Here is a 26,927-nt window from a genome sequence, read left to right as displayed (position 1 = left end):
AATAAGGACCTTGATGGCGGGGCCGGCTGCAGTGCGTGAATGCTCTTGGGCCACAGGTCCTTTTGTGCCTTTGACAGTTTGGTCACCCGGTGGTAGTTCTTATTGCTCTGCAGGTAATCAGCAAACTGCAGATAACCATTCGCAAACGGCGGAAAACAAATGTTGACGATATTGCGACACAATCCATCTATAAAACCTCAAGACATCATCATCACCACTTAATATTCCTATCGCGCACACCGTCCTCAGGCAGACGACCTCCGGTGGCAGCTGTCCCCCTGCGAGACTCAAGGTGAATGCAGCACCGGCCAGAAAGTTGCCACGAGGCGGAATGCTGCTAATGTGGCTTAGCAATGAAGTAATTTGCGAGTAATGTAAGACCACAGAGTACAAATGGCCTCAAAAACACATATCGCAATATGCAAGAAACAAAAATCTGACATTTTGTACAATATCAACTGTTGACGCTCGTGTTGTTAGTGAGCACCCATTAAGGTCAGCATGGCATAAATGCACGCATGGTTACTTTTGTTACAACAATGTTGCTCTTGATACAAAGCACGTGACACCATTTTATGCGGAGTTGACCTATATGTTGGTCTGGGAAAGATGTTCAAGTGCATTTTCAAGGAAACCACCCACTGGCCACTTGAAAATGCATGTGCACTAAACGACTGTGGAAGTTTTTCCTGGTTGTGTTGTGAATAACTGCACTTCCGATTAGCACGGTTGGCTATGTACAGTGCGAAAGAAGTTCAACATGCTTATGTACAGAAGGAAGCCGTGTGTGTGTGTGTGTGTGCGCGGGTGTGTGTGTGTGGGCACGCGTGTGCGGCACCTGCTGCATGTGCTGGGCCGAGACCAGGGGTAGGACAAGGTGCAAGTAGGAGACGGCGGCTTCCAACACAGAGGCCATATCGGGTCTCTTTATGGTGTTCGAAGGCAGCAGGCTGTTCATGTTGATGCAGCAATGCTTGATTCGCCCCCTTCAGCCAAAGTGGAAATCGGGTGTTTTGAACTAATTTGGCATAACCTGCTCTCAGAACGAACATGTCGCGTAAATCACAACAAGACTGACGACACGCAACAAAATCACTCTCTGAGAACATCTGAATAAACGCTACAAGAGTGAGGGACAACAGGAGTGGTAACTGTAAAATGGTAAGTGGCGGAGCAGAGGGCATGACCACACCGGAAAGAGTGGAGAGAACCACACCGAGGAACGGCGCAGGAAAAACGAGGCCAAGTTACAGGCAGACGAAGCGCCCGGTGCCCCAACGAGTCCCAGAGGGATGGGGCCCTACACCATCGAGTCGCACGGGGCCACCGGGGTGGCACAAACATCTCCCTGGGCAACCTCAGGAGGGTCAAGAGTACTTCTTAGTGTTAGGTGAGAGTATTCACCTGTCAATAAATCACATTGTGTGCCTCTTTACCAGTGCTATCAACTGTCCACACTCCTCCCAGCATACACCAATGGAAGGACACGGCGTCCAAGCGCAAGAGGTCTCTGAATGTATTTATAAATGCATCTCCGATTAGCACGGTTGGCTACGTACGATGCGAACAAAAGTTCAACATACATACTTGTACATTCTAGTGCATGCACGCAAAGCAGCACTGCTTAGTACTGGACATGTGAAAAATACTGGAAATCTGTGAAAAGAACTTCATAGCAGATCGGATTCCTCCAGTAGAAATATTCTGATTCTGAACCTCCACGTGACCATGCCCCACATAACCACTGCAGTTCCACAAATTGGCGAGACAAACCCACAGCGGTTGCGCATACCGCAGGTTGGGAACCGCTGGTCCAGGAACAACACAGGTGCTTCTCACCTGCGTTGGCGCTCCTTCACCGAGTGCCTGACCAGGGCAGTGCTGTTCTTGCAGTATGCCCGCACTACCAGATCAACCCGAGCTTTCTTCAGCACAACCTGGGTCTGTCCAGAATCCTGAACACCACCACCTTCCTTCGTGGCCTTGCGAACCCCTTCCAAGCTTGGCTGTTGTGGAGTTGTCAATCTGAGTGCAGTGTTTATGTTCCATTTTGGGTTTTTTTTATGTACGCGTTATACGTGTGTACAGAGAGAGGCAGACGACAAAATAGGCACGTAAGGATTCGGTGACGATTTGGTGTCATAAAGAAATTTAAGAATGGATATTTTCTTACATTTGCATTTTATGGTTTGTGTTGTTCATCTGATATGTTACATCTCATTTTCAGTCTAGTTTATTATTTTAACCCCAAAAATAAAATTGGCATACAATATAAATAGTAAAGAATATGTTCTTATATACAATTCATGTATAGTGGCAATGAGAATCAGTATTACAGGAGCTATTCGAAGCATCATGCACATTTAAACAAATCTTAAAATAATGATATCTCGTGGAGAAACAGCAACATTTGACAATACGATGGTATGTTTTGACATTCAGTCAAATAAACAATGCAGGGAGGAGAGATAAGCACGTTTGGTATGGCATTCAAACTTTGCCCCAGATATTGGTGAACACAAAGGTGTTACCTTATCGATGTGTTATCCATGGAGTTGCCTTGGCTGGGGCCAGTGTTTTGGATAGCCGGAGGGATTTGCTGGAAGCTATCCCATAGCGCAAGCGAAGTCCACTTTGTTAGGATCCTCTGTATTGCCTGCTGCGTTAATGGACACTCAACGGTGTCATCAATGCCGAACGCAGACAAATTATCTGATGAGACAACATACACACTCGTCAGATAACCAAGTAAACATTTCTCTATATATACTATTATTGCTCTATTATCATACACTGAAAACTGTTTTGTCTCTCAATCTTAAATGTCCAACCTGTACAATTTGACCTTTGAACTCCTATAATTGGTGTCTTCTCATTTATCTTGCTGTCATATCTGAAAAACAGCAACTTGAAAATCACCACAAACTCAAAAATAACTAAATAAAAACATTACAAACACCGACTTTTAGCACTGTCTATTTGGGACCACATTTAAAAATCGTGCCAGCACAACCACAAAAATGTACAATTCATTAAAATATTTTGCAGGCTTTCCCATCTCTATCTAAAACAATCCCCAAATATCATAAACCACAGGCCCAGTACATTGCATTTGTATAATCAGTAATTCCACAAGGACCAATAGAATTCCTCAGAAAATGCCTTTCCACAAATAACATGAACTTGGCCCCAAACTTAATCGGCTCACACCTTGGTTAAATAAAGGACACAAAGCTAACGGCTGCTGCTCTGCGATAACCCAGGCTTGGTGCCAATATTGTGATAGCAACGTGACCAGGTCAGTGCACCCCACTCCCTGAATTAGTTTTCTATTTCAAGGGCACACGGTACATTCCCAAAACCCCAGAATGGTTTGTTTGTCCTCGAGCCCAGGACACTTTGCTTCTCCCGATTCTGTCCCACGCGCTGGCTCGCCCGGTGCCCACGGTGACCTGACGAAGCAGGACACGTGGAGCGCGGCGTGGCGCGCCTGTCCCCGCGACGCCAGCTCCAGCAGCAGCAGAGCGAAGGGGTGGCGGGCGCACAGTTGTGGTGCGCTCAGGGCCTCGCTCCACTCCAGCCGAAGCGACTGCGCCCGTGGCGGCAGCGTGTTCTGCACGCGCCAGGCCACCTCCTGGCACCATCTGAGTCGGCCCACCATCAGCAGGCACGCCTGCGCACACGCACGTAATTCGTGAGCTCAGAGCAGATATTCGGTTGTATTTGTTGGTACCGAGGTAGCATAACTTTAGCGAGTTACAATTATTTTTGGGACAAAAACTGTGAATTGTGTGATAACTGTTTGAAATGAGTGGGTTATCATATAATTCACGATTCTAAGCTGTATAAATACATGTGTATTGCTACCTTAGGTGGCATCAATTTCTGTTCTGGCCCATGGGACTAACACACAGTCATTCGGTTATTCTGCCTACATTGAAGGCTCGGTCTACAAAAAAACTGCTTTGTCTCATCCACGATGTGTTCAACCACCAGACTGAAGGTAAAAGACGCTTTTCGTTCTGCTTCTTCCCTTGCACTGCGGCCACAGAAATCCCCTCCCAATGTCTCGTCTCCCTGGTTATATGGATGTTGAACTTCTTTCGCACCGTCTTGCTCCCACCCACTGGCCACTTGGGGTTGCAACCAACTCCTCGGATCCATGATAGGCAGGGATGAAGGGGGGAGGCAAGACAGTTTCCGTCATTCTGTCCCAAACAGCTCTGGATGAAATTAAGCCCTGGATGTAACTTCAGGAAGCACTTTCAAGTGACTGGGTTATGAGTCGGCGATGCTGCTGTTGCCTTGGGCAGTAGTGCAACAAGGACAATTAACACAGCCATCATTAACACTGCGGCCTTAAAAGGAACAAATATAGGGTGCTTCAATATATTATTATATTATTTTATAATGTAATATTTTTATTATTTTATTATTTCCCTTCTACATGACTTTACCGAAAGAACCAAGAAGATGCTTCAAAAGGTTTTAACACTTCTGAGAAATTGCGATAATACCACAATCAATGTCCCTCCGGGCTTTGGAGACCACCTGGAGAAGATTCCAGGCATGGGTTGACAATGATGGAGCTTTTAACATACATTTGTTATCATGTTAGTGTATTATCCGTTTATTTGCCATTACCAAGTCCCATAATTGTTAACATGTTTAAAGCACCCTGTATAATTGGTCACGTTTCGGTCAACACTGTAGTCCTTAAATGTGTTGAGCTGTGTTATTACACGCAGAATCTTACAAATTAATGTCCCATTAAAGCGAGCAAATTGACTCTTTAATTAAACTTTACCGACAAGTTGCGCAGCCTTGCGACGGTGCAAGATACATCCTTTACCACAAAGCACACTTTTGTAATTAAGAAACGTAAACGTTAAATTGTACAGTACTGTGTAGCATGGAATACCACTTGCATTTCAAACTCATGCTGCCCAAAATGCATTTAAATGATCGTACAAAACACATTACTGCATTGCATAACAGCACACTCTTCGTTAAATTATACTGTACGTACATTTACGTCTATAGCATAATCTTAGATTTATCTGAATTGATCAAAATTAACAAAAAAACACTTCACTTAATTTGTATCATATGACAAAAAAAATTGTTTAAACCATGTAAATACGGAAATGTTTGTTCAGGGCTTATTGCTTTCATCTTATGTGATCAAATCTTCATCGGAATCACATTTCCACTACGCGTTAACACAGCACAGAACTTACATGAGCACACTACGGGTAAGCTCTGGTACAATGCCGATGCGGTTTTATTACCAATATCCCTCGTACTTGCAATGCCTCTTGGCTTTAGAGTTTAGAGGGAAAGACTCCGTAATAAAGGGTCTTGTTCGGGTTAGATTGCGTTCATATACGTGTGTCCTGAACCGACACAGCCAATTAATGAGTTTTGTCACGTAAACAGGACGTGGCAATTAGTTACTGCTTCAGCACAACGTTGTGTTGGAGAGTAAATCCACACGATTTGAGTACGGTACATCCACACATTTAAAATGTTGTGGATTTACTCTCCAACACACCCGGATGTGCTGAAGTGGTAACAAATTGGCACGTTTTGTTTACGCGACAAACCCTACCTATCGTCTGTGTCGGGTAGTGGTGGATGAACCGACACATTTATATTTATCGCACCTCCCAATACAATGCATCGAGGCATTCTCAGGCAGGCAACCCTCGATGGCAGCTGTCCCTGCGAGACTCAAGCTGAATGCGACACCGGCCAAACAAATCCCATCTACACAGATAAATAACTCCACAACGGTGTTTAAATCCCACCCCCGCCCACGTGCTCGCGACGCACACGTGCGTTGTGCAGTCGCAGCTCTACCCGGACCCAGTGTTCAGTGACAAAACTCCTGCAAACAAAGGCACGCGTGTTGGTTTTCAGATACGCGTGCTGCTTTTGGGGCCATTTAAAACGAACCATCCAAAAAAGCCACAAAACTCACGTCCGTGGCCCCAGCTGCACGCGAAGAGGCCGCGTTTGCGTCACTGGAGGCCGTGCTCATGACTACCTCTTCTTCGCTGCGTGTTGGGGTGGGGGGGATCGTCTTCTTCTTGCAACACTTGTGTCGTGCAGTTCGGTGCTGATAAGATGGCACGGACAACCGTGTGCTGTCTTTCTGCGCTGGCACAGAGAGAGGGTGCGGCATGTGCCTTGTGCTCGTGTGGAATTGGGACACGTGCTCCCGTCTAAATAATCAGGAGACACCGTCCTGTGTTGCAGGTGATGTCTACGCAGGTGCGTCATATCAAGGTGATTTGGTTCGTGCTCTTATCTACAGAGGTGCCCCCATTTTGTACAAATTACGTTCGAGCAGTTTAACACGATGCTGTGCAGGTGCTTTGTTTACAGGGAAATATTTCAGTCGATTATTTGTGACACTTCACTTGGAATTGCTTTAGTGATATTTTTGTATACCTAATGATATTGCAAACCTCTATCTGTTTCATTTTTCTGTAGCTTAGATTTGTAACTTGTGCTATGATAAATCTGGAAGTAACCTACCAAACACGATTTGCGCTGCAGGGATTTTATATTTAGCTTTGGTATTTAACGTTCATTTCTCGTTTAATTATTTTCGAACCCTCGTGTGTTTTGTTCCGATTGCTTTTACTTATTCTTTGCTTTGTTCTGGCTTTTGTCTTTTTGGTGACCCAGGTCTCCCTTGCAAATGAGACTCAACCTGGTCTCTTTGAGTTCTCACCTGGTTAAATAAAATACTTCATACTTGAACTCAGTCGTCCACGAGTGTAATTACACATAAACATACAGAAATACAAGCACAGGTATACACACATTCAGTCATTCACATATATACACACCATGCTAGCCATACACACCTCGTGCTTAATTCACCTGGCTCTCCACATGAAAGATATACGCAACACATTTTATTCAATACGATTTCTCCTGAATAATAAATTAAATACTTTGGGGGGGTGCATGAACAGATTACAAGTGTTCACCACCTTCTGTAAGTCCCATTGCCTTATGACTATAAAATACAAAGTAAACAAGTTTGGGCACATCTGCCTTTTTATTGACAAGTGAGACGTTTTAACGACAGCAAGGTCCAGGTCATCGGTTTGAAATTTCACCGTTCGGGTAGACTTAAGTATACCGTATAGGGGGTAGAACAAACATGAAACAATACACAGCCCTCTACTGTGTCCGTGCAGCATCTTGAGATGCGGTCATTTAAATACAGTGCATTCAAATTGTATCGCAATGCAAAATCACAACACTTAAATACTTCAACGGCAAATAAAACTCACAATGGATTTAAACACTCGCAATTCAGTGATTTAACAAAATACCAAACGGTACACCACGTGCTCCAGATGCAGGGCACTCTGGAGTGAGGGGGGCCTTCACCTCACACCCCCGCCAGATTCCACCCCTCAGCTGGCACATTGAAGGTGCCAGGTGCAGCGCATTTGTATCTGCCAATTACAATAAAGCCAGCATAGTCGATTGCTATGAAGGGTAGCTTCGGTCCTGCAATCGATGCTCACCCTGGCTAGCCTTGCAATGAGAACCGACTGCAAAAATGAAGCCTTGCTTGACTGGTAACAGCATGGCCCCTGCAATATTGCCACGAATTGTAAATGTATGTAATTGGATACAACCTGTCACTCATGGAGATGCTCCACAGGCTAACACTGCTGGAAGACAAGCCACACAACTGACTTTCCATGGTATAGGGGTCCTTCTATAGTCCAGTGATTCCTGAACTTTCTGGACCCTCAAAATTTGCAGACCAGCATGCGCCAATAATGTTTGTAAACATGAAAATAACTCCAAAATGTTTCATGAAAAATCCATTAAAATTAATAACTTGCCTTGAATTGAGTAATTTAAATAATTGTTCAATGAAAGTAAATGAAATACATGGTGTTTTGTGAAAAAGATAAAAGTATCTGCAAAAGTTCTGCAGACCACTTCCTACAGCCTTGCGGATTGTGAGTGGTCCATGATCCAGAGGTTGGGAACGGCTCTTCTATACAATTCTAGTTTTGAAAGTGTTATTTAAAGAGGGACTTTAACTAATGCCCACCAATCTCATAAAATTGTACATATAACTTAAGTATGCAGGTTTGATAGCTCAAAATGTTGTCCTATTTTGCACTTTTAAACAAGTGTCCGTTATATTTTTCAAGCCACAACAAATTTATATTACTACATCAGTTTATAAAAACTTAAAAAAAACATAAATGCAAACTGTATTTATGTAATATATTTAACAAACGTGAATATAACCAGATAAACCTGTGGATTGGCACAATGAACATTTTCATTATTTGTCCTATACATGTTGCTATGCAGTACAAATCACCCAACGTTACAAAATGTTCTTAACTGAACTGACATCACACATGGGCAGGCGTGTGCACAGCACACAACGGGTCTGACATTCAGCGAATGATGTGAACATCGTGTTAGGACGGAACTTTTATAGCCACAAGCTGGCATGTCCAGATCCTCTACAGAATAACGGGGGCCTGGAATTTTCCCAGTTTCGGCAGCTGATTCCCGTGTGGGCGTCTCCTTGTGGGACCTTGTTGGGGCTCTGAAGTTGTCTGCTGCTTATGTTGCTGCTGCGTCGTCACGCCATGTGCTCTGCTGTGAATGACAAAACAATGGTTAATTTCTGTGCTGCAAGGCCATGGTGATGGATATGAATTTGTGCGTGTCATTTACGTTACATGAGAATGGAAATATTCACTGGAAATTAGGGAGAGTTTAATCCAGTCATGGACTTAGTTGATTATTATTTTGAGGTAAGGCATTTTTAAAACATAATTTCTCATGTAGAATGAGCCAAAGTTAATATCCATCTTTGTTCCTTGTGATGTTATAGATGCATAAATGATAGTAATCAATGCCACATGTCTAACATTTGTAACAATGCTTCATACCACTGGTATGTTTGAGTGAGGGTAGAAACCTCCAGTGGACAATACAGACGCTGCAACTACATCTGTCCAGCTGATGAGACAACAACTTTGTGAGTCAAATATAGCTGCAAGTCTCCGAATATTTACCAGCTCTTAGACACATGATCCAACACGAGGTTCAGTGCAGGTGCTGGGGACAAAGTGCTCTCTAGCCATGAGCTCTGCATTAGAAGCTGTCGTAGGGCAGGAACAAGCCAGCAGGCAGTGTGTCTGCAATAGAGCTGTGAGCGTCCTCACCGTGGAGGAGCCCCCGCTGGCAGCTGAGGGAGCCATGTCAAAACAATGGTTAATTTCTGTGCTGCAAGGCCATGGTGATGGATATGAATTTGTGCGTGTCATTTACGTTACATGAGAATGGAAATATTCACTGGAAATTAGGGAGAGTTTAATCCAGTCATGGACTTAGTTGATTATTATTTTGAGGTAAGGCATTTTTAAAACATAATTTCTCATGTAGAATGAGCCAAAGTTAATATCCATCTTTGTTCCTTGTGATGTTATAGATGCATAAATGATAGTAATCAATGCCACATGTCTAACATTTGTAACAATGCTTCATACCACTGGTATGTTTGAGTGAGGGTAGAAACCTCCAGTGGACAATACAGACGCTGCAACTACATCTGTCCAGCTGATGAGACAACAACTTTGTGAGTCAAATATAGCTGCAAGTCTCCGAATATTTACCAGCTCTTAGACACATGATCCAACACGAGGTTCAGTGCAGGTGCTGGGGACAAAGTGCTCTCTAGCCATGAGCTCTGCATTAGAAGCTGTCGTAGGGCAGGAACAAGCCAGCAGGCAGTGTGTCTGCAATAGAGCTGTGAGCGTCCTCACCGTGGAGGAGCCCCCGCTGGCAGCTGAGGGAGCCATGTCCCTCCAGAGTCGGTCGGTTCATGGCCACCTTCTTGAGAAGGCCGCCCTTTTCTACAGCAAAGAGGAAAAAAATATGGTCCCACTGTAAGTATTTCATTACTTTTGGAAAGAAAAACATATGCTTGCTAATAAGGTATGATAGCAAGTAAGCTATTTAACTATCTTTGGATATACATTGTTTATGTTAGCCCCTTGTATGCTTGGCTTTTCTCCAGGCTCTCTGTATTTCACACACAAACACTCAATAACTGGCTAATCATAGCTAGCAGTTGAGACTTTCCTGGGTAAAGCCCAGGATTTATTCATAACTTTTCAGAAGACTTCATGAAAATATAATATTTAGCCCTGTGTTCATCCACCGCTGGATGAAGTCCTCCACACACTGTGTAAGTTAGGGAAGTTATTTGACCATATTTCACGATCGTGGTCAGTGCACATTGTTGAAAGGAGTGCCCAGGACCAGTTAAGGTATCACTATTCACTGATGTTAGCCATGGACAGGAATTAGTTTGCCGGGTTCATTGCAAAATAAAATAAACACCACACCACCCCTTCCACCTGTGTAAACTTATCAAATGTCAATTAGATGACAATATATTACAAGCATCTTTAATTGGGTCAACAACAATAAGTAAGTAAGACTGCAGCTCATAAAGCGCTGATCTAAAGGAACTATTTAGGAATGTATTAATGGTATACGAGTGCCAACATCATATCTGCATTGCGTACCGTTTGGAACGTTCAAGGTCCTGTGGTCCTGTTGCTGGTTGCACCTTCTTTTGCCTTGTCGAAATGTCCATCGTCTTTCCCCGACAGCCAACCATGACAGAGAAAGAACAAGACGCAGGCATGCGTTGGCAGCACCTCGCATTTACAATAAGTTCACAATCACCTCTGGCTATTGCTACAAATGTAGAAAGTGAATTAACTTAAACTGGTACTGTATTGAACGCATGCACGCACTTACCTCTCCCAACTGGTTGAGTACTTCTCTCTTTTCATTTATTACCTTGTGGTATGCCTAGGACATAATATAAGCAGATTGTAACCGACAACATTACATTTTACCCTACACCGTCATTCTGTTAAGAATCTTGTGACAACATAATACGGACGTAATTTTTACCAAGTGTTGTTTTGCCTCAAAATATTTGCAAAAGTGAAGCACTGTTATTAGCTGTCATCAATCGCGACATGAAATAAATATAAAATATTTATTTCCGTTTTTTATCATTAAAAATGTGTGAATTTAGATGGAAAATAAAATAACTGAGACCAGTGTATGGACTTAAATAGCACCCCTTAGTCCAATACTTAAATGAGCGTTCAGTCTCTTAAGGCGAAGAATTGCCCCCGAGCAGTGAGCTCATACCGAGCTTCATTCGCCTGTTTTCATTCACTTGCAGAGCATGCCACTTGTGTGTAGGTGTATTTGGTTTTCATGGAATTTGTGTTTTTTTCTTACCTACAATCAACATGGGGGCATCTTCAAAATCAATTCAACTCTTCGAGTAATTTTAATTACATGGTTAAACCATCATTGACGAGTTGTTTTTGAAAATAATTCGACCCTTGATATGCACTTTACTTTGAAATATAGATTGTAAACTAATTTCTTTAGAACTAATTTTTGTGTTTAGTTTTTTGTCCTTCCCCCGCACCTCCGATTGGCATGGTTGGCTACGTATGATGCGAAATAAGTTCAACATACATAATTGCTTGGAGAACCTTTTTCTGTTGTCAGGTGAAAAACCTAACGGACACGTAACAGTCCTGAACCACTGCAAAGAAATCGGCATGATATCGCATTCATCAGAGAGCAATATAAAATAATTTGTTCCTCTCGTGTCACCCCTTGTACGTGGTCTTTTACCTTTGCCTCCTGTGCAATGCGCCACTCATAATCCACTAGCGTCTCTTGCAGACTCTGCCGCTCCTCCTCCTTCTTCCAAAGCAGCTGCTTCAGGCTTTCCTGATTGTCAAGACAGCAAAGTGGTCACATCAGCACAGCATTAACCCTCTTAAAATGCACTCAACACAGCACTTGCGTCAGCAGTTTATACAAATGCAATCTACTGCTAGTTAAGATGAAAATATCTCAAAAACGCACATCAACTACTATTTACAGTCTACATAAAATATTATCTATGTCAACAAATGTATAACTAACATGGATGGAGAATCCAATAATGTACAATACTGCAACCTATAAAACCACGTGATAAAGATGTATCCATTTGCAAAGAACACGTATAGGAGACAAGGCCAACAATTTTAGAATACAGTACATCATTATTTACAGCTGCTACTTCATATCTGCTGTTGGGTGCAAAGATGAGGCAGTGTCGCTACAGTGCCCTCTATTTGACAGCAAGTCAAACTGAATAAGCAGAGAAGTCACACTTACCTTCGACTGCTGATTATATCCCTGCATGACATTCGACCTCTCTGCAACAACATACATTTTTCATTTTAAACCAGCAATGAGGCCATACCACAAGACTGTACAGTCCTTGCCGTTTATATACATTGTACATTAAGAAGAGTTTTGTTTAACAGCATCCAGTTAAAAGCACACTCGTGTACATTACCCGCTGGTTGCAGGGCGTACTCACATTTTTCTCATCCATCCCCAGACAATCCCACTGAACTTAGTCCACCAACTCTAAAATTATTTCCAACATCCCCTTACCTAACCCAAGACTGTAATCTAATTCAGAAACTCAAGACAATCCATGAACATGTTTTACTCATTGCTAAGGATGTCACACTGCACTTTGAGAGTCAGAGAAATCTGTTTTCACTCCAGCCAGCTGTGTCAGTTTCAATTACTGTACTTGAATAGGCAAAAGTCAAGGTCATTATGTCTAATCCCATTAATGCCACAACACCTCTGGTCTTGCAGGATCCTGAACATCGTACAAGCACCAAAGGGAGATGGAACCTTGGGTAATCATCGCACTAACAGAGACCGATAAGCCTTCAGTAGTGTGCTTTACCACCACACCACAACATGATAACTGCTTTTTGTGTTTAGTTTATTGTCCTTCCACGGAACTTCCGATTAGCACGGTTGGCTACATACGTTGCGAAAGCAGTTTAACGTAATACAGTCCATACATACATGCCCAGACTAAAACTAATTTTATTTTACCAGGTAAGGCCCACTGAGCTATATAGCTTTTTCTTAGAAGCGATCTGGCTACAAATGATAGCTCAACATGGAAATGTATAGCAGGAAAATACTCTAAAATGCTTTTTTCTTAATGTGGAGGGAAAAACCAGAGGACCCGGAGAAAAATCTATGCGACTACGGGGCAAGTGACATGTAAACTTCAAATTTACAGGCGTCAGGGTTCGGATCGAACCCATCCATCTCCTGTACCGAGACACATGGGAGAAATGCGTATTGAGCCACGGTGGCCTGGCAGCACCTCTCAGGGTGTCGCGGCCCTCCTTCACTTTCGTCCTCATCTCCTCCAGCTGCAGCCGCAGACGCTCGTTGAGCTCTCGCTGCGTCTCGTACCGCGTCCGCCACTCGCACCCTGCCGGGAATTGTCTCACATCAGTGTCTGCCGTGGAAAGGCTTGCGGCTCAAGGCAGCTGTGCTCGGATATTTTGAGAGATGATGGAGGGTTAAATGTATCCCACCACTCCACTAAGTGATCTATTGTACATTCTTAATGCGTGGATCCATCGTACATAATAAAACATTTGTAACATAGGATATACATCTAACAGCATGTGGGCACACACTAAACAATTCTGTTTACAGTACATGTGGGTTCGAATCCAGATAGCAGCCCATAAGTAAGCAAGGTTCTCAAGTGTATCTAGTTAATGGTTACAGTAACTACACATGTAAATATATCGAAGTTTAATTTGCACACTGTCATTTGGTTAAATTCCAGCTCGATTGGCCTGTCATTCGACAAGCTCATGGATTGTGTAAAAGTGCGCCACCTCCTGTGGAAAGGATAAAATGTCTACTTAAAGGATTCTTCATAAGTACTCCAGTATATAATACGCGTTTTGACATATATTTTTTTCTCCCCAGAATGAACTGTTATGTATAATAGCACAATCTGAATCAATTGAGAAAACGGCCATTATATATTAACATTTAACGTTTGACTTTTACTTTATAACATGAAATGTATAGAATTATAGAGTATCCACCAGCAATTGACAACCTCAAATAAATATCAACTTTCAAGTTAATTTTGTTAAACCAGATGAGAACTCAAGAGACCAGGATATACGGTAGTCTCAGTTGCAAAAGTTACCTGCGGAATTAGTCTGCCAGTGGGGGGCGATGATTGCTACGTGGAATACCTGTTGATTAATTTGCAGTGTAATTTTTTTACTTGGCAAATTTAGACCCTGTATGTATGTTGAACTTCTTCTACATGGTACGTAGCCAACCGTACTAATCGGCACACGATGGGCTACTCTTGAAAATGATGTCAAGAATTCCTTAAGGTCTAACGAGTGCCTCACTGTTCATGGAGACAAACTATGCTAAACAAAGATTATGATTCTGAATTCAATATTCACCTTCCTCCTCCACCTGTCCCAGCCTCTTCTCCATCTCAATGGCCGTCTTTTGCAACTCCTTAATGGAAATCTCCAACATCATCCTGACCACGCACGCACACATACGGACAGACAAATGGAAAACAAGCATTTACTGCTTTTTGTGTTTAGTTTGTTGTCCTTCCCCTGCACCTCTGATTAACACGGTTGACTACGTATGTTACGAACGAAGTTCAACATATGTACAACAAATTCATCCGAGTGGGGTCATTGTTCAACAGCAACGCTTCTGGTGAGCGTGCATGGAGGTGATGCTTAGAGAAGGGATTGTACAAACATCCATAATACAGGTTTTATTGTGGGTTAGATCGCGTAAATGTGTCGTTAAACCCGCCACCATCCGACACATCCAATTAGTAAGGTTTGTCATGTAAACAGAACATGAAAATTCGTTACTAGTACAGCACACCGGTGTGTTGGAGAGCAAAGCCACAACATTTACAATCTGAGTACGACGTTTCACCAGTAATTACAACTAGCTTCGTCAGGCGACATTGTATAAACAATACGTTCCCAATGTCTTTCAGATAACCAATGTCTACTGACAAATGGACAGCGTTACACTTTTAAACTTAGTTGGAAGGTATTTTTAAATGGTCAGGTCGCTTCTAAAAAATAAGTTAATAGCTCAGTGGGCTTTACCTGGAAAGATACATTTTAAAAAAATTATTTGTATGTTTTGAAAAGTGATTTGTTTACCTTCCCGAAACTTTGCACTCCTATCGTGTTTTTTGTGTTGTTTGTTGTTATAACGTTCTGACCCGCCCCTACTGGACATCTGTGAAAAAGAGCTTTATAGCTCATCGGATTCCAACAGTATCAATAAATATTACGTCGAAGAATAGTTTTTCCTCTTTTTTCTGGCAACAAAACTGAAACCTTTTTACAAGGCATCATGTCTGAATTAACCACAATACTTGTGGTCAGAATTCAAACAAAAAACACACTCTGATAATGCGGATATGATGCCTTGTAAAATGCAGACATGATGCTTTGTAAAAAGGTTTCAGTTTTGTTGCCAGAAAAAAGGGGAAAACCTCTTCTTATATTTTGGTACTGGCAAAGAAGGTCCCATGATGTAGATGCTAACCCCGAGCTCTCATTACTCTGATAGTGGCATTGTCTTTGAGCTGTACGCCTTTTGGTGTCCTCTGGTCTAGCACCGTTTGAGACGAGGCTCAAAAGAAAGCTGTCTCTGGTGTGGATCAATCAGTTTCAAGGACAATGCATATATTACCAGTGTTTTTTGTTAGCATTCTGACCACGGGTATTGTGGTTAATGCAGACATGATGCCTTGTAAAAAGGTTTCAGTTTTGTTGCCAGAAAAAAAGGGTAAAACCTATTCTTATATTTTCGAACTGGCAAAGGAGGTCCCATGAAATATGACGTCTGTTCGAACGTGAATCGATTCCTTTAAATTCGTTTTCGATTCCAACCCCATAAGAAAACGTTGAACGGAATCGATACCAGGAATCGCTAACTTGCGACTTCGATTCGTGTAGCTGTTTACGATTAACATCGCGATACTGAAATTGCTTCTGGTCCAGAACAGAATCCGTCGCCCTTTATTCGACCCCACGACGCCTCGCAAGCCCTCGGGCTCGCCGCGGACTCACGACTCACTTCATCTGCCGCTGCTGCGCGATCTCGGCCCGGAGACTCGTCCGCTCCTCCTCGGGCCCCGATCCCAACGCCTCCATTCTCTCTCTCCCTCCTCGCTTCCGGCTTCCCGCGTCTCCATGGCGACCTATTTCACGCGGCCACGCCCCCTACCACTGCCGCGCATGCGCACTTAGCGACGGACGCCATTTTGTTACTCGTTCCCGCCAATTTTTTTCGTACACAAACCTCACCCCCACCCCGCCCGCTTCTTATCTCTCATCCAATACAGAAGTTTGTTCGCTTATTCTTGTTCTATCGCGCTAATTCGTTTCTTTACGCGGTTTTTGTTGAGTCGTTAGCATCGTTACGAAGCGCGCTATGGACGAAAGCTCGACACCCAAGTACAAAAAGGATTACCAGCGGATTCAGGAGCTCTTGGGTCAGCGCATTGTCAATGTATTTCAGTTCTGTTGTGTTTTTACTTAAAACTTTCGTGGCTGCAGGAATTCATATCCTTGGTTCTTTCGGTAAAGTCACGTAGATAGAAAATTAAAGCTAAAAACCACGACGTTTCGATCGCAACACAAGCGGTCTTTATCGGGCGGAGAGAAAAGAGGGGAAAACCTCCAAATGTCACTGCTTCTAAGGGCTTTAAAAGTGCACAGCTTTGCTCAGCTTTTAAAGTAATTCCTGCGGTCACCAAAGCTTCAAATCAAGTTTGGAAGCGCTTATAAGCAGTTGCATTTGGAGGCTTTCATCCTCTTTCTCTCCGCCTGATGAAGACCGCTTGTGTTGCGATCGAAACGTCGTGGTTTTAGCTTTTATTTGTTATTTAATTTTTATTTTCTATCTACGTGACTTTACCGAAAGAACCAAGAATATAGTTCAGTTCTGTGTTTATTATTATTAAAGTTACTACACTTTTGTGCTTGGCTTCCTCGAGCCCGACTTGTAAGCGGAACAATGCGAAGGGTGCAAATCCCAGACCGTAATTCATGCGGGTCGATAAAGCTAAGTACCAAGTGAAACAACAGCGATTGTCTGAATAAGTATTGTATATGTCCTGGTCTCGCCATGGTAATGCCGTATAGCTTGTCTACGAGATTATGGCGTTGATTTGTGCCTGGATCGGTACTAACCGGTCTATTGGAAAAGTAAGGACATTTAAACTCAATTGACAAACCTCTAATTCAAGTTATATTCAACGTCAATTCAGTGGCGGAACTCGAGGCTTATTGGCACGACTGACCGTGTATTTGAAGGGTTTGTTATCGTGAACGAAACTTCAAGCTGGTGTCTGACCACGACACTAGGCTTAAGTTAATTTAGTTGTGACCGGGTACGAACGCCGCATAGAAAACCATAATAGTCTCATTTGCGAAAGTGGCCTGGGTCACCAATATACCATACCGTAGGTTCATATTAGGGCTGAGCGATTTGGGGGAAATATCCAATTGCGATTTTTCAGACAGATATTGCGATTTGATTTTCTATAAACAAAAATCTAAGTCAAGCTTGAGTTCAATGTTCACTGTGTAATAGATTTAAAACGTGATGGAGCATTACCACATGATACCATCAAAATATGAACTGCTCTATATATTCTAATGCATGGATGACAACTTAAAATATATTAATTGCTTTCAACATGTATTTATTAAAATGCTGTAATTGAAATAGAACAATCAAACATAACAATTGAGTTAAATAAAGTTATAATACAAAATAAAAAATTCCAATAAGAAATAGGACTTTTCAAATCGCTAAAAATCGCGATTTGCTAATCGCATTGTTTCAAATTTCGATTTGAAATCGATTAATCGTTCAGCCCGAGTTCATATACACGCGATGTGCACGACTGTACAGTATGTCGTTGCGTGTTTGTTGAACACCAAAAGCTTGTTAGTTGCACTAGATATGTTAAGGAATTCCTAGAATCGGCGACCCTTGTTATCCACGGGACAGAATATCGTGCAAACTCCTATTATTAGCTCCTGCACGCGAGCTGGCTTTCGTTGCTCCATCTGGGTCGTCATTCGCGAGGTTTGCAAAACGAGTTACAAAGAAGCAGGTTGTGTAAATGTCGCTCAAGGGGCTTTTGCCCCTTTGTGTTCCGTATCACAGTGACGCTTAAAGAAGAAGCAATGGAGATCCAGAAGCATCACCAGGCGATTTTGCAGTACCACTCTTCTCTGAAGGACCTCAATACTAGCTTCCTAGAGGTAAGAGTATGTAATGTCATGCGTGTATTAAATGGTGTTTACATGTGCATGGACACGCACATTAAGTTGAAATTGTGGCGTCAGACCACTAAGACAATTTTGAGTCGGTCTAACCGAATTCTGGGTGAAGGCCTTCCGTTGTCATTCCCCCTCGTGGTCTGTAGATGTACCGTATAGTATGCAGACAAAAGTAACTGTGCTTGATGTAGTGTTTGTAACGCGGTGCTGCATGTGTGTTCTTCTGCAGACACAGCAAAGGCTGGCGAGAGTGGCTGCCGTTCGCCCCAAAAGTACCAACCAATACAGCTTTCCGTAGCATGGCTGGCTGTCAGAAACCAGTCCATCCATGTTGCAGAGTTCAGCAATGATGCTTAAGCCCTCTTTCAAGGCTCTATCTCGGGTGCATGGAACAATAACATTTTTAAGTTAATATAGCCAAGGGGTGTATTAATACAACTTGAAAGGTCCCCTCTAATAGAATACCATTTCAAAAGATGACAGTAGTACCCAATTGCTTTTTGCTACCTCCATGCCAAGTGTGTTTTAATGCCTTCGTTGGGTTTGCCGACACAAATGTACACACTTCTCAGGATTTAAATAAGAAACGGAAAAAACTAAGTTCTTTTAAATATGTACATAGGTGGTGTATACTTCATAAAATAGGCTTCAAAACCTGGCCACTGTATGCTATATTGGCATCGCTGTAATGATGCACCTACTTGAGTAGCAGTGACATTACGAGTACAATGATGCACTTGACCGAATGTTCATTCTCACTAATAAAGCTTTATACACGTGTTACACAGCAAATGATTTACAGGACTATCTAAAAGCTACTTTTGAGGCTGTATCTTAATAGTAGTTTCCACACCATTTATACTGGTTATATAGCAGATATTTTATTTAGACTGGAGGAATCCGATAAGCTATGAAGCTCTTTTTTTTCAGACGTCCAGTATTGTACAAAAATAACATTCTGATAGGCTGGAGACCACGTGCCATTTCGACAATTAGCATATTCTAGATTTGAAGTTTTCGTGACTGCAAGGATCCATACTCTTTGGTTATTTTGGCAAAGTCACGTAGGTGAAAAAAAAATTTAATCACGTTTCGGGCGCTTGTGTTGCGTCCAGAACGTCATTTAATTTATTTTTTCACCTACGTGACTTTACCGAAAGAACCAAAGAGTACAATTAGCATATGTATAAAATCCCGACCCCTAAACCCTATTTGATAATTACAGAACTGGCATTCTTTCATTTTATCAGCTGAATGCTAAATAAGCTAAAATTGTAAAGGACTACTAAGTGAGGTACCAAGGAAAGTCTGACTGGAAGCTTGGATTCAAATCGGTTGGAATAGTGCCACTCATCTTTTCCTTAATCTACAGGGACAACACTCCCTAAATGTCAGTGCGAGAAGGTGTTGTAGACTAATTCTGTATTTAGAAATGTATACAATTAATGAATGACAACTGTATTATCGTTCTGTATTTGTCAGCTGTTGTATAATGGTTATTGCACTTGCTTTAAAAAAAAAAAATGTAAATGTTACATTGGAATCAAGTTACTGTGAATATTAAGTGCTCGAATGTATTTTAATGGAGGTGGGTTTGTTTTGCATATACACAAAACCTATGGTAGGAAATATTTTCGGTATCCTTCAAAGTTCTTCGTTGCACCACAGTAGTTGGTCCAGGATGTGTAGTTCATTATAATATACATAATTAACCTTGTTTAAAATGTAAAGACTGACATAATTTAACATTTTTTAAACATCCCAAAACACTGTAGGTTTACCATTGCTGATTGGTCATTGATCAGTAAGCATTTCATTTGTTGTATTCACCTTTATTTAGGATTCAGTACAATATATGACAACCATCTTTTCGAGATGATTTCTTTACAAGGCAAAATTTACAATGTGGTTAAATGGCAACACACATGTCTTTGTCAACTTATCTTTCATTAGAAGTTGTGTAAGTGACTTTGAATGTGCTGCACATACAGGCAGATTGTAAATCTGCACGCTTCAATATCCAAGTGCCTATGTGTGTATTCACACCAGGTGTCTGTCGGTGTGTGCATGCATGTCTGCCCTTGAACTCTGAAACGATTCCATCCTCTTAATGCGATGCCTTGGGTGAAGGGGCAATCGCTTGCGCGTCTACTTCAGCCTGCGTTAGCGCTGGCGCAATGAAACGCCAGCCCTCCCGGTGGCCGACCTTTGCGAGCACGCCCAGAGAGCCCAATGTAACGCAGCCCATAGACGCCACGCTGAAACTGTGGGCTGCAACAACACAACAGAAAACTTTTTTGCACGAAATAGGTTCACATGAATATCGCAAAACATTTAATAAAATACACAGGGATGACTGCAAATACAAAGGGAAAATGGACAGCATTGCTTGGCAAACCCAGTGCCATGCTCTCAAGACTTGCACCATCCACAAACTCACCTCGGGTGCCCAAAGCCAGGCCAGCGCTGCAGCCTCCGACAAAGTGATTGAAAGCGTTGTCAGGCTCGTTCAGGACCTGAGCGCTGAGGCACGTGCCCACGCTGAAGATGGCACCAAGAGCAGCTGAGTATACAAACACGCACCACAGTACATACTAGGCATCTCATGCTTAACCTAATTAGGAGTCAGCATCTGACACGAGATCTGATTCTTGTATTGTCTCATGTTTTGTCTTATTTTCTCAATTAGCCTTATATCACAGCATAACATTCACATTTCACTTGCATAAATAAAACAAACAGTTCATGCACAATTTAGTGCAACGTATCAATAATGTAAGAATTTACTTTAAAGGGTATTTTGCTAATACCTTGTGTTTATGTTCATTCAAATACCCCACATGACCTGCTACATAACTCCACATGACAAACCAAGCTCGTGTGCTGAACACTCATAATAAAGACTGGTTGACTGTGGCATATAAGGTAAGGGAGTAACTGAGGGAAAACGTCTGTACGTTGTATATACAATCAGACGGTATCATGCATGGTGTGCGCACGAACCTATCCCGGCGGTTCCTGCCCCAAACCGCATCAGTGTACCCGCCGTGGTCGTGGACTCGAAAGCGGAGAGGTAATACGCTGTGCCAAGCGCACCTGGAAGACATTCACATTTCACACGTGACTGAATGGAACATTACAACAAAAGTTAGGCGATATCACAACTTCGTTCTATCCATTCAATTGTACAGTACACAAACTTGGGCACTTCAAAAAGAACAGTGGAAGTAGCTAAAATATATATACTACTAAATAATGGTATTGATCTGGAGCTTTTGAAGCAATACCGACATTAAAAGAAGTAAAAATAGGGATTTATTTTGGACAGAAGATTGTCTGAAACTGGGAATCCCACTCTCACAAGCGGATTGGCTTAGAGCCAGTGCCAGACGAAGTCAGAAGTTGGCCATGAGAGGGCTGCAAGCGCACATCGACCTGTTTGTGTCGCCAAGGCATAAAGTCAACATCAACTGTGAAATAAGCAGTAGGTCAAGCCCGATGATCAAATGTGTTTTCTGTTAATGTCAATATTCATTCGCAATCGTCAGTCTCAGTGGAAGTGTGACCGAATTTTAAATGTTACTGTCCTTCCACCAAGTCCTAATCTGTGCTTATCTCTGCGGGAAGTCACGAACCAGTCATCAAAATTCCACACTCCGAAAGAGGTGACCAATTACTGTATAACCAATGCCGACTGCCCACTAAGTGGTGCGATATCATCATGTATTATTGTACAGACTCCATAAAGTTGACAATTGCCTCAAGACACTGAATTGACCCAGGGTGGGATAATTAAATCGACAACTCAAGTGGCAGTCCTGTTGCTTCAATGAGCCACATACCTGCAATAGAAACGTTAAGCTACGACAAATTAATACAACAGCAGTGTTTAAACAACAAAAGGCCGGTGGCACTGGCAATCGGAAGGGTAAAAGTTAAAAATTTGGTGGAAGCGGCTCATCATCTCTCTGTGTTCAGTGAAATGCCACGCCATCGTGTATGAAGTCATGAGTGGTTGTCCTGTGGAATGGACTGTCCTCGGCCATAGGAATGCGTCACTTGAGCGTTGCCCCGGCCCTTGGGCATAGAGACACTTTGATTTTCAGTTAATCCGAAAAAATACAGGAAACAATCTCAAGCCATTGCCCCAGCAAATGAAATAAAACAAATCACCATCTCTTATTAACAGTCTTGCAACTAAAACATTGCAAACTAATGTTTGAATTAATTGCTCTCTTCACAACGAAGTGGACAAAACAGTTGGCGTGCAGCTGGAGTCTGCACATGACAAAGTTGACATTGGGAAGCATTTTGACACTAACGACAACACGATTCCACGAAGAGCAGCGTACAGGGTTAAAGGGATAGTTGAAGATGTGACCCATTGCAGAGAAACCTTTAAAACGCACACACACATCGAACAGCTCATTTACATGTCCTGGGTTGTCTGTTATAAGGCTTGACATTTCGTGAATAATCAATGCCCGGCGCGCTCTCGCGTCAGCGCGACATCACTGCCATACTTTACTAACTACTGGGTCCCTGTGCGAGCACATGAGCATGTGAGACCATGGGCATCTATGCCAGTCTATTGTTTTCTGCGAGTCTACGGGTCTTCTAAGTTCCGCGTACGGACAGCTGCCCACTGGGGATTCCCCCTGATTGACTGCCCTGTCAGGACAATGGAATGGTTTGATGCAAGGAGTTGTGAGAAATGCCGGGAATGAGAAGGGGGCCCTCCCCTCCATCATAACAACGCGGTCACTGGGACGGACCCCAAGGGCGCCCTGCGGCCTCCTTCAGCCGCGCCGACCACTCACCCACGATGGCGCCCATTTTCGTCGCCTCCACGGTCTTCTGCAGAGGGTCGGCGTTGTCCGCCTTGTCCCAGAACCCCATCGTGGATCGGTCTCCAGCCGCCGATGCGCCGAGGGGAGAAGCGGAGGGATGAGGGTCGAGACGCCTTCGCTTGCGAGCGGCGGAACCGCGGCGGAGCTCGGTCCGGGCAGTCTCCTCGAACTGAGGTCAAGGCGGGTCACAGCAAGCCGCGCCGTGATTGGTCAAAACCGGAGCCCGGTTTACCGCTCACACCCATTGGTCGAGCGCGTGCGGCACTTTGTGGGGGCGTGGGTGGTGTTTTTACCCCTCCCCCTCTCATTCCCTCCATCCTCCCTCCCTCCTCCCACCTCCTCCCACCCTTCCTCCCACCTCCTCCCACCCCTCCTCCCCCCTCCTACATCCTGCCCCCTCCCACCTCCTCCCACCCCTCCCCCCCCTCCCACCTCCTCCCACCCCTCCTCCCCTCTCATCCTCCCCTCTCCTACTCCCCCCTCCTCCCCTCCACCACCCCCTTACTCTCCCCCCTTTTCTTACCCCCTCCTCTCCTCCACCTCCTCCTCTCTCCCCCTCCTCCCCCCTCATTTTCCCCCTCCTCATACCTCCTCCTCCCCCCTCTGCCCCTTTCCCACCCTCCCCCCTCCTCCCCCTCCTCCCCCTTCCTCTGCCCCCTCCTCCCCTCTCCTCCTCCCCCCTCCTACCTCCTCCCCCCCTCCTACCTCCTCCCCCCTCCTACCTTTTCCCACCCCTCCTCCCCCCTCTCCTCCTCCGCTCCACCACCCCCTTACTCTCCCCCCTTTTCTTACCCCCTCCTCTCCTCTCCTCCACCTCCTCCTCTCTCCCCCTCCTCCCTTCCTTCCCCCTCATCTTCCCCCTCCTTATACCTCCTCTACCCCCTCTGCCTCCTTCCCTTTCCCCCTCTCCCCCCTCCTCCTCCTCTCTCCCTACTCCCCTCCCCCTTCCCTTCTCCACCCCCCTCACCCCCTCTTCCTCTCGCCCCTCCTCCTCTCCCACCTCTGCCCCCTATCCCCTCTTTCACCCTCTCCCCCCCCTCATCCCCTCTTCACCCCCCTCCTCCTCTCCCTTCCTCCAACCCCTCCTCCTCTCCACCCCCTCCTCCTCTCCACCCCCTCTAGGGGTCGGCACGGTTTGGCTCAAACCACCAAACCGCGGTTAGAACCGAACCAAATCGGTTTGGTTTGGCTCTGTTTGAACTGGTTCGGTTTGGTTTGGGGCTACGAAAACCGACTCGGTTTGGCTCGGACAGGGTGGAACCGGCTCAAACTAGTTTGGTTGGTTGTAAAGGCGACACGAAAGGACATGCTGTAGTTGCCTTTGCCTGCGAATTCACTTTGCAATTGCATCTCCATGGCTCGAGCGGCTCAAGACGGCGCCATCCCCGGCGGCTCCAGCATCACAAGGTATCTCATCCACGACGTGGAAGAGACCAAACACGCCGGTAGCGACGAGGAGCCGATGGCGAGCGAACGTGAGAGCCCGGACGCCACGCGCGGCGACACGCGGCAGAGCCTCATGCGCACCCTCGGCGCCGCAGCGCTGCAGACCGCGACGCAGCCCAAGCCCAAGAAGGCCCGTGTGTCCCGAGCGCTGTGGCACGACGAGTACTTTGAGACGAGCCAGGCCGCGGGCGACGTGCAGAGCCGGACCTGCAAGATCTGCACCCTCCAGTACGCAGGCTCCACCTCCTCGGGCACCCGTATCAAGCATCTCAAGACCCATGGGATCGTCGACCCCGAGTCGCCCACGGTCGTCACGTCGCCGCCGACGGGGAAGGGTTTGCTCGTGCAGTCCAAGATGGCCACGCCCATGTCAGCGCACGCGAGCAAGGCCATGGACAGCTTTGTCGCCGAGTACATCGCGACGAGTGGTCTAGGCCATAAACACGTAACATCGGATCCCTTTACGACTCTTCTTCAACGAGCTGCACCGGGTTACGAGCCCAAGTCTGAGCGCACGGTCAAGCGCCGCATGCTCGAGATGTATGTCGTCCTCAAGCTACTCGTGCTACAGTACTTTACTACTTTTGGCTCTTGCGTCTCCTTGACCTACGACGGTTGGACAAACGACGCCATGACCGACTTCTTCTCGGTCACCCTCCACTGGATGGACCCGGCGTCGTTCTCCATGTGCAACTGCATCATTGACTTCTTTTGGGTGGCCCCGGGCGAAGGCGTGGGCAAGCGCATGGCGCAGCGCCTGCACGAGCTGCTCGACGACTTTGGCGTGTGGCCGCGCCTGCTCGCCGTCGTCACCGACAGCGGTTCTGACGCCGTCGCATCCGCCAAGTCCCTCACGCTCCTCGAGGGGAGCAACCTGCGCTCGACGTGCTGCTTGCGGTGCATCGCGCACTGCGTCAACCTCGGCGTCAAGGCCTCATTCGGCGCGTTCGAGACACTGCTGCGCAGCCTCCGCGCGACGCTCGGCGCTATCCGCAAGAGCAAGACGAAGAGGGCGGCCTACACGTCACTCGCGCGGCACTACCTCAAGTGCCCGCTGCAGCCGCCTTGCCTCGACGTGGTCACACGTTGGGGTAGCACGTACGTGATGCTCACGGCGTCGCTAAGGCAGCGCCAAGTGATCGACGCCATCTGCCTTGAGCCCGGCTGGTCGCGGAGCCAGGCCGGCTTGTCGGACGAGCAGTGGGAGCAGGCGGCGCTGCTCTGCCAGTTCTTGGAGAAGCCGGCGGCCATCTCCGATGCCATGGGCGCCGAGGAGTACTGCACCATCTCGAACGCCATCACGGCGCAGGAGGCTCTCTTGAGCCACTGCATGACCCACCGCCCGAGTCCTCATGTGGTCGTGAGCTCGGCCACCGTGACCATCTCCGACTACATGGTCAAGTACAGCGACCTTCTCTCGTCCGAACCAAGCCGCGTCGCCCGCTTTCTCGACCTGCGCCACCCCAAGCCCGCGGCCTCGAGCACCGAGTACAGCAATATCAAGGACATGATGACGGACATTCTCAACCAGCGCTACCCAGCGTTGACGACGGACGCGGCGCCGAAGGCGGCGCCGCGTGGCGGCATTAACATCCTCTTTGACATGGTCTACGCGCCCAACGCTCACGACGGCGCCGCCTCCGAGGTCGACCGCTTCCTGCTTGAGCCGACTCAGGACCTGAGCATGGACGTCGTCGAGTGGTGGAAGCTGTACGGCGGCAAGTACCCGCGCCTACGACGCGTGGCCCTCGACTATTTGCCTATCCCGGCGTCGTCCGTGCCCTCCGAGAGAGCAAACTCGGCCGCCAAGCGCTCCTTTCTCGACCGACCAAACCTGCACAAGTGCAAGTTCAAGGCCGAGATGTGTGTGCGCTCGTGGGCGCGGATGTTGCCTAGTGTTGGGGTTTCACTGCCATTGAACTACCACACTGCGTTCAAGGACATTGGGCGTGCCAAGCTTGAGGAGATGGCTGTGGACGACATCGTCGTCCAGTACTTGCTAGTGAATCTCAATATGAAGAAAGCCTGCGTAGAAATTAGCGATTAATACACTTGATATTTGTATTGAATGCGAATATTGTTTGCCGCGCATCTTTTCGGTTCAAGCCAACTCAAGAGGTTTGGTTTAGCTTAGTTTGGTTTGGTTTTGGTTTGGTTTGGTTCAGTCGTCGCTGGTTTGGTTTGGCTTGCTCAATTTGAAACCAGTTTGAGTCGGTTCAAACCGTGCCGACCCCTAACCCCCTCTCACCCCCTTACCCCCTCAACTCCCCCTCAACTCCCACCCCCTCCTCCCCCCCCCCGCTGATCTCCACCCCCTCCT

The 26,927-nt window shown here is 45.5% G+C and overlaps 3 protein-coding genes and 1 long non-coding RNA gene across 6 annotated transcripts; 2 read left to right on the top strand and 2 right to left on the bottom strand.

Moving 5' to 3' along the window:
• Positions 1 to 7,064: 7,064 nt before the first annotated feature.
• CCDC169 (coiled-coil domain containing 169) lies at positions 7,065 to 16,242 on the bottom strand. Of its 3 annotated transcripts, none has more exons than XM_078863104.1 (9): positions 16,093 to 16,242; positions 14,430 to 14,512; positions 13,307 to 13,417; positions 12,280 to 12,320; positions 11,746 to 11,844; positions 10,840 to 10,893; positions 10,602 to 10,675; positions 9,834 to 9,923; positions 7,065 to 8,661 (listed from the first exon to the last, which is right to left on the bottom strand). In XM_078863104.1, exons 1-9 carry the CDS (start codon positions 16,167 to 16,169, stop codon positions 8,523 to 8,525), a joined length of 768 nt encoding a protein of 255 aa, XP_078719230.1. In that variant the 5' UTR covers positions 16,170 to 16,242; the 3' UTR covers positions 7,065 to 8,522. The 3 variants fall into 3 exon arrangements, with proteins under 3 accessions (XP_078719230.1, XP_078719231.1, XP_078719232.1); XM_078863105.1 differs by having other exon boundaries at positions 7,065 to 8,658; XM_078863106.1 differs by lacking the exon at positions 10,840 to 10,893.
• A 45-nt stretch (positions 16,243 to 16,287) lies between these two features.
• Positions 16,288 to 19,801, top strand: LOC144936174 (uncharacterized). Its single transcript, XR_013637387.1, has 3 exons — positions 16,288 to 16,510; positions 18,196 to 18,293; positions 18,541 to 19,801. It is a non-coding gene; the product is annotated as an uncharacterized LOC144936174 (long non-coding RNA).
• A 337-nt stretch (positions 19,802 to 20,138) lies between these two features.
• NDUFA11 (NADH:ubiquinone oxidoreductase subunit A11) lies at positions 20,139 to 23,435 on the bottom strand. Its single transcript, XM_078863107.1, has 4 exons — positions 23,132 to 23,435; positions 21,315 to 21,407; positions 20,752 to 20,874; positions 20,139 to 20,582 (listed from the first exon to the last, which is right to left on the bottom strand). Exons 1-4 carry the CDS (start codon positions 23,208 to 23,210, stop codon positions 20,419 to 20,421), a joined length of 459 nt encoding a protein of 152 aa, XP_078719233.1. The 5' UTR covers positions 23,211 to 23,435; the 3' UTR covers positions 20,139 to 20,418.
• Positions 23,436 to 24,515: 1,080 nt separating this feature from the next.
• On the top strand, positions 24,516 to 26,654 carry LOC144936308 (uncharacterized). The gene has a single exon (XM_078863406.1). The coding sequence runs from the start codon at positions 24,516 to 24,518 to the stop codon at positions 26,652 to 26,654; it is 2,139 nt and encodes a 712-aa protein (XP_078719532.1).
• Positions 26,655 to 26,927: the final 273 nt, after the last annotated feature.

Source organism: Lampetra fluviatilis, chromosome 15, assembly GCF_964198595.1.
Source record: "Lampetra fluviatilis chromosome 15, kcLamFluv1.1, whole genome shotgun sequence".
Classification (NCBI taxonomy): Eukaryota; Metazoa; Chordata; class Hyperoartia; order Petromyzontiformes; family Petromyzontidae; genus Lampetra; species Lampetra fluviatilis.
Note: the sequence above shows the minus strand (reverse complement) of the source record. Positions and strands in the feature narration are given on the sequence as shown.

Excerpts from the sequence above, each read along its gene's own strand:
- CCDC169 (XM_078863104.1), bottom strand. The coding sequence starts at position 16,169 with ATGGAGGCGTTGGGATCGGGGCCCGAGGAGGAGCGGACGAGTCTCCGG. Across the intron at positions 13,418-14,429 it reads GGGACAGGTGGAGGAGGAAG|GGTGCGAGTGGCGGACGCGG; the intron begins GTGAATATTGAA and ends AATTCCCGGCAG. Across the intron at positions 10,894-11,745 it reads GCATTGCACAGGAGGCAAAG|GCATACCACAAGGTAATAAA; the intron begins GTAAAAGACCAC and ends ATTATGTCCTAG.
- NDUFA11 (XM_078863107.1), bottom strand. The coding sequence starts at position 23,210 with ATGGGGTTCTGGGACAAGGCGGACAACGCCGACCCTCTGCAGAAGACC. Across the intron at positions 20,875-21,314 it reads GGCAGGAACCGCCGGGATAG|CTGCTCTTGGTGCCATCTTC; the intron begins GTTCGTGCGCAC and ends TTGTATACTCAG. Across the intron at positions 20,583-20,751 it reads CCTGGCTTTGGGCACCCGAG|CCCACAGTTTCAGCGTGGCG; the intron begins GTGAGTTTGTGG and ends GTGTTGTTGCAG.
- LOC144936308 (XM_078863406.1), top strand. The coding sequence starts at position 24,516 with ATGGCTCGAGCGGCTCAAGACGGCGCCATCCCCGGCGGCTCCAGCATC.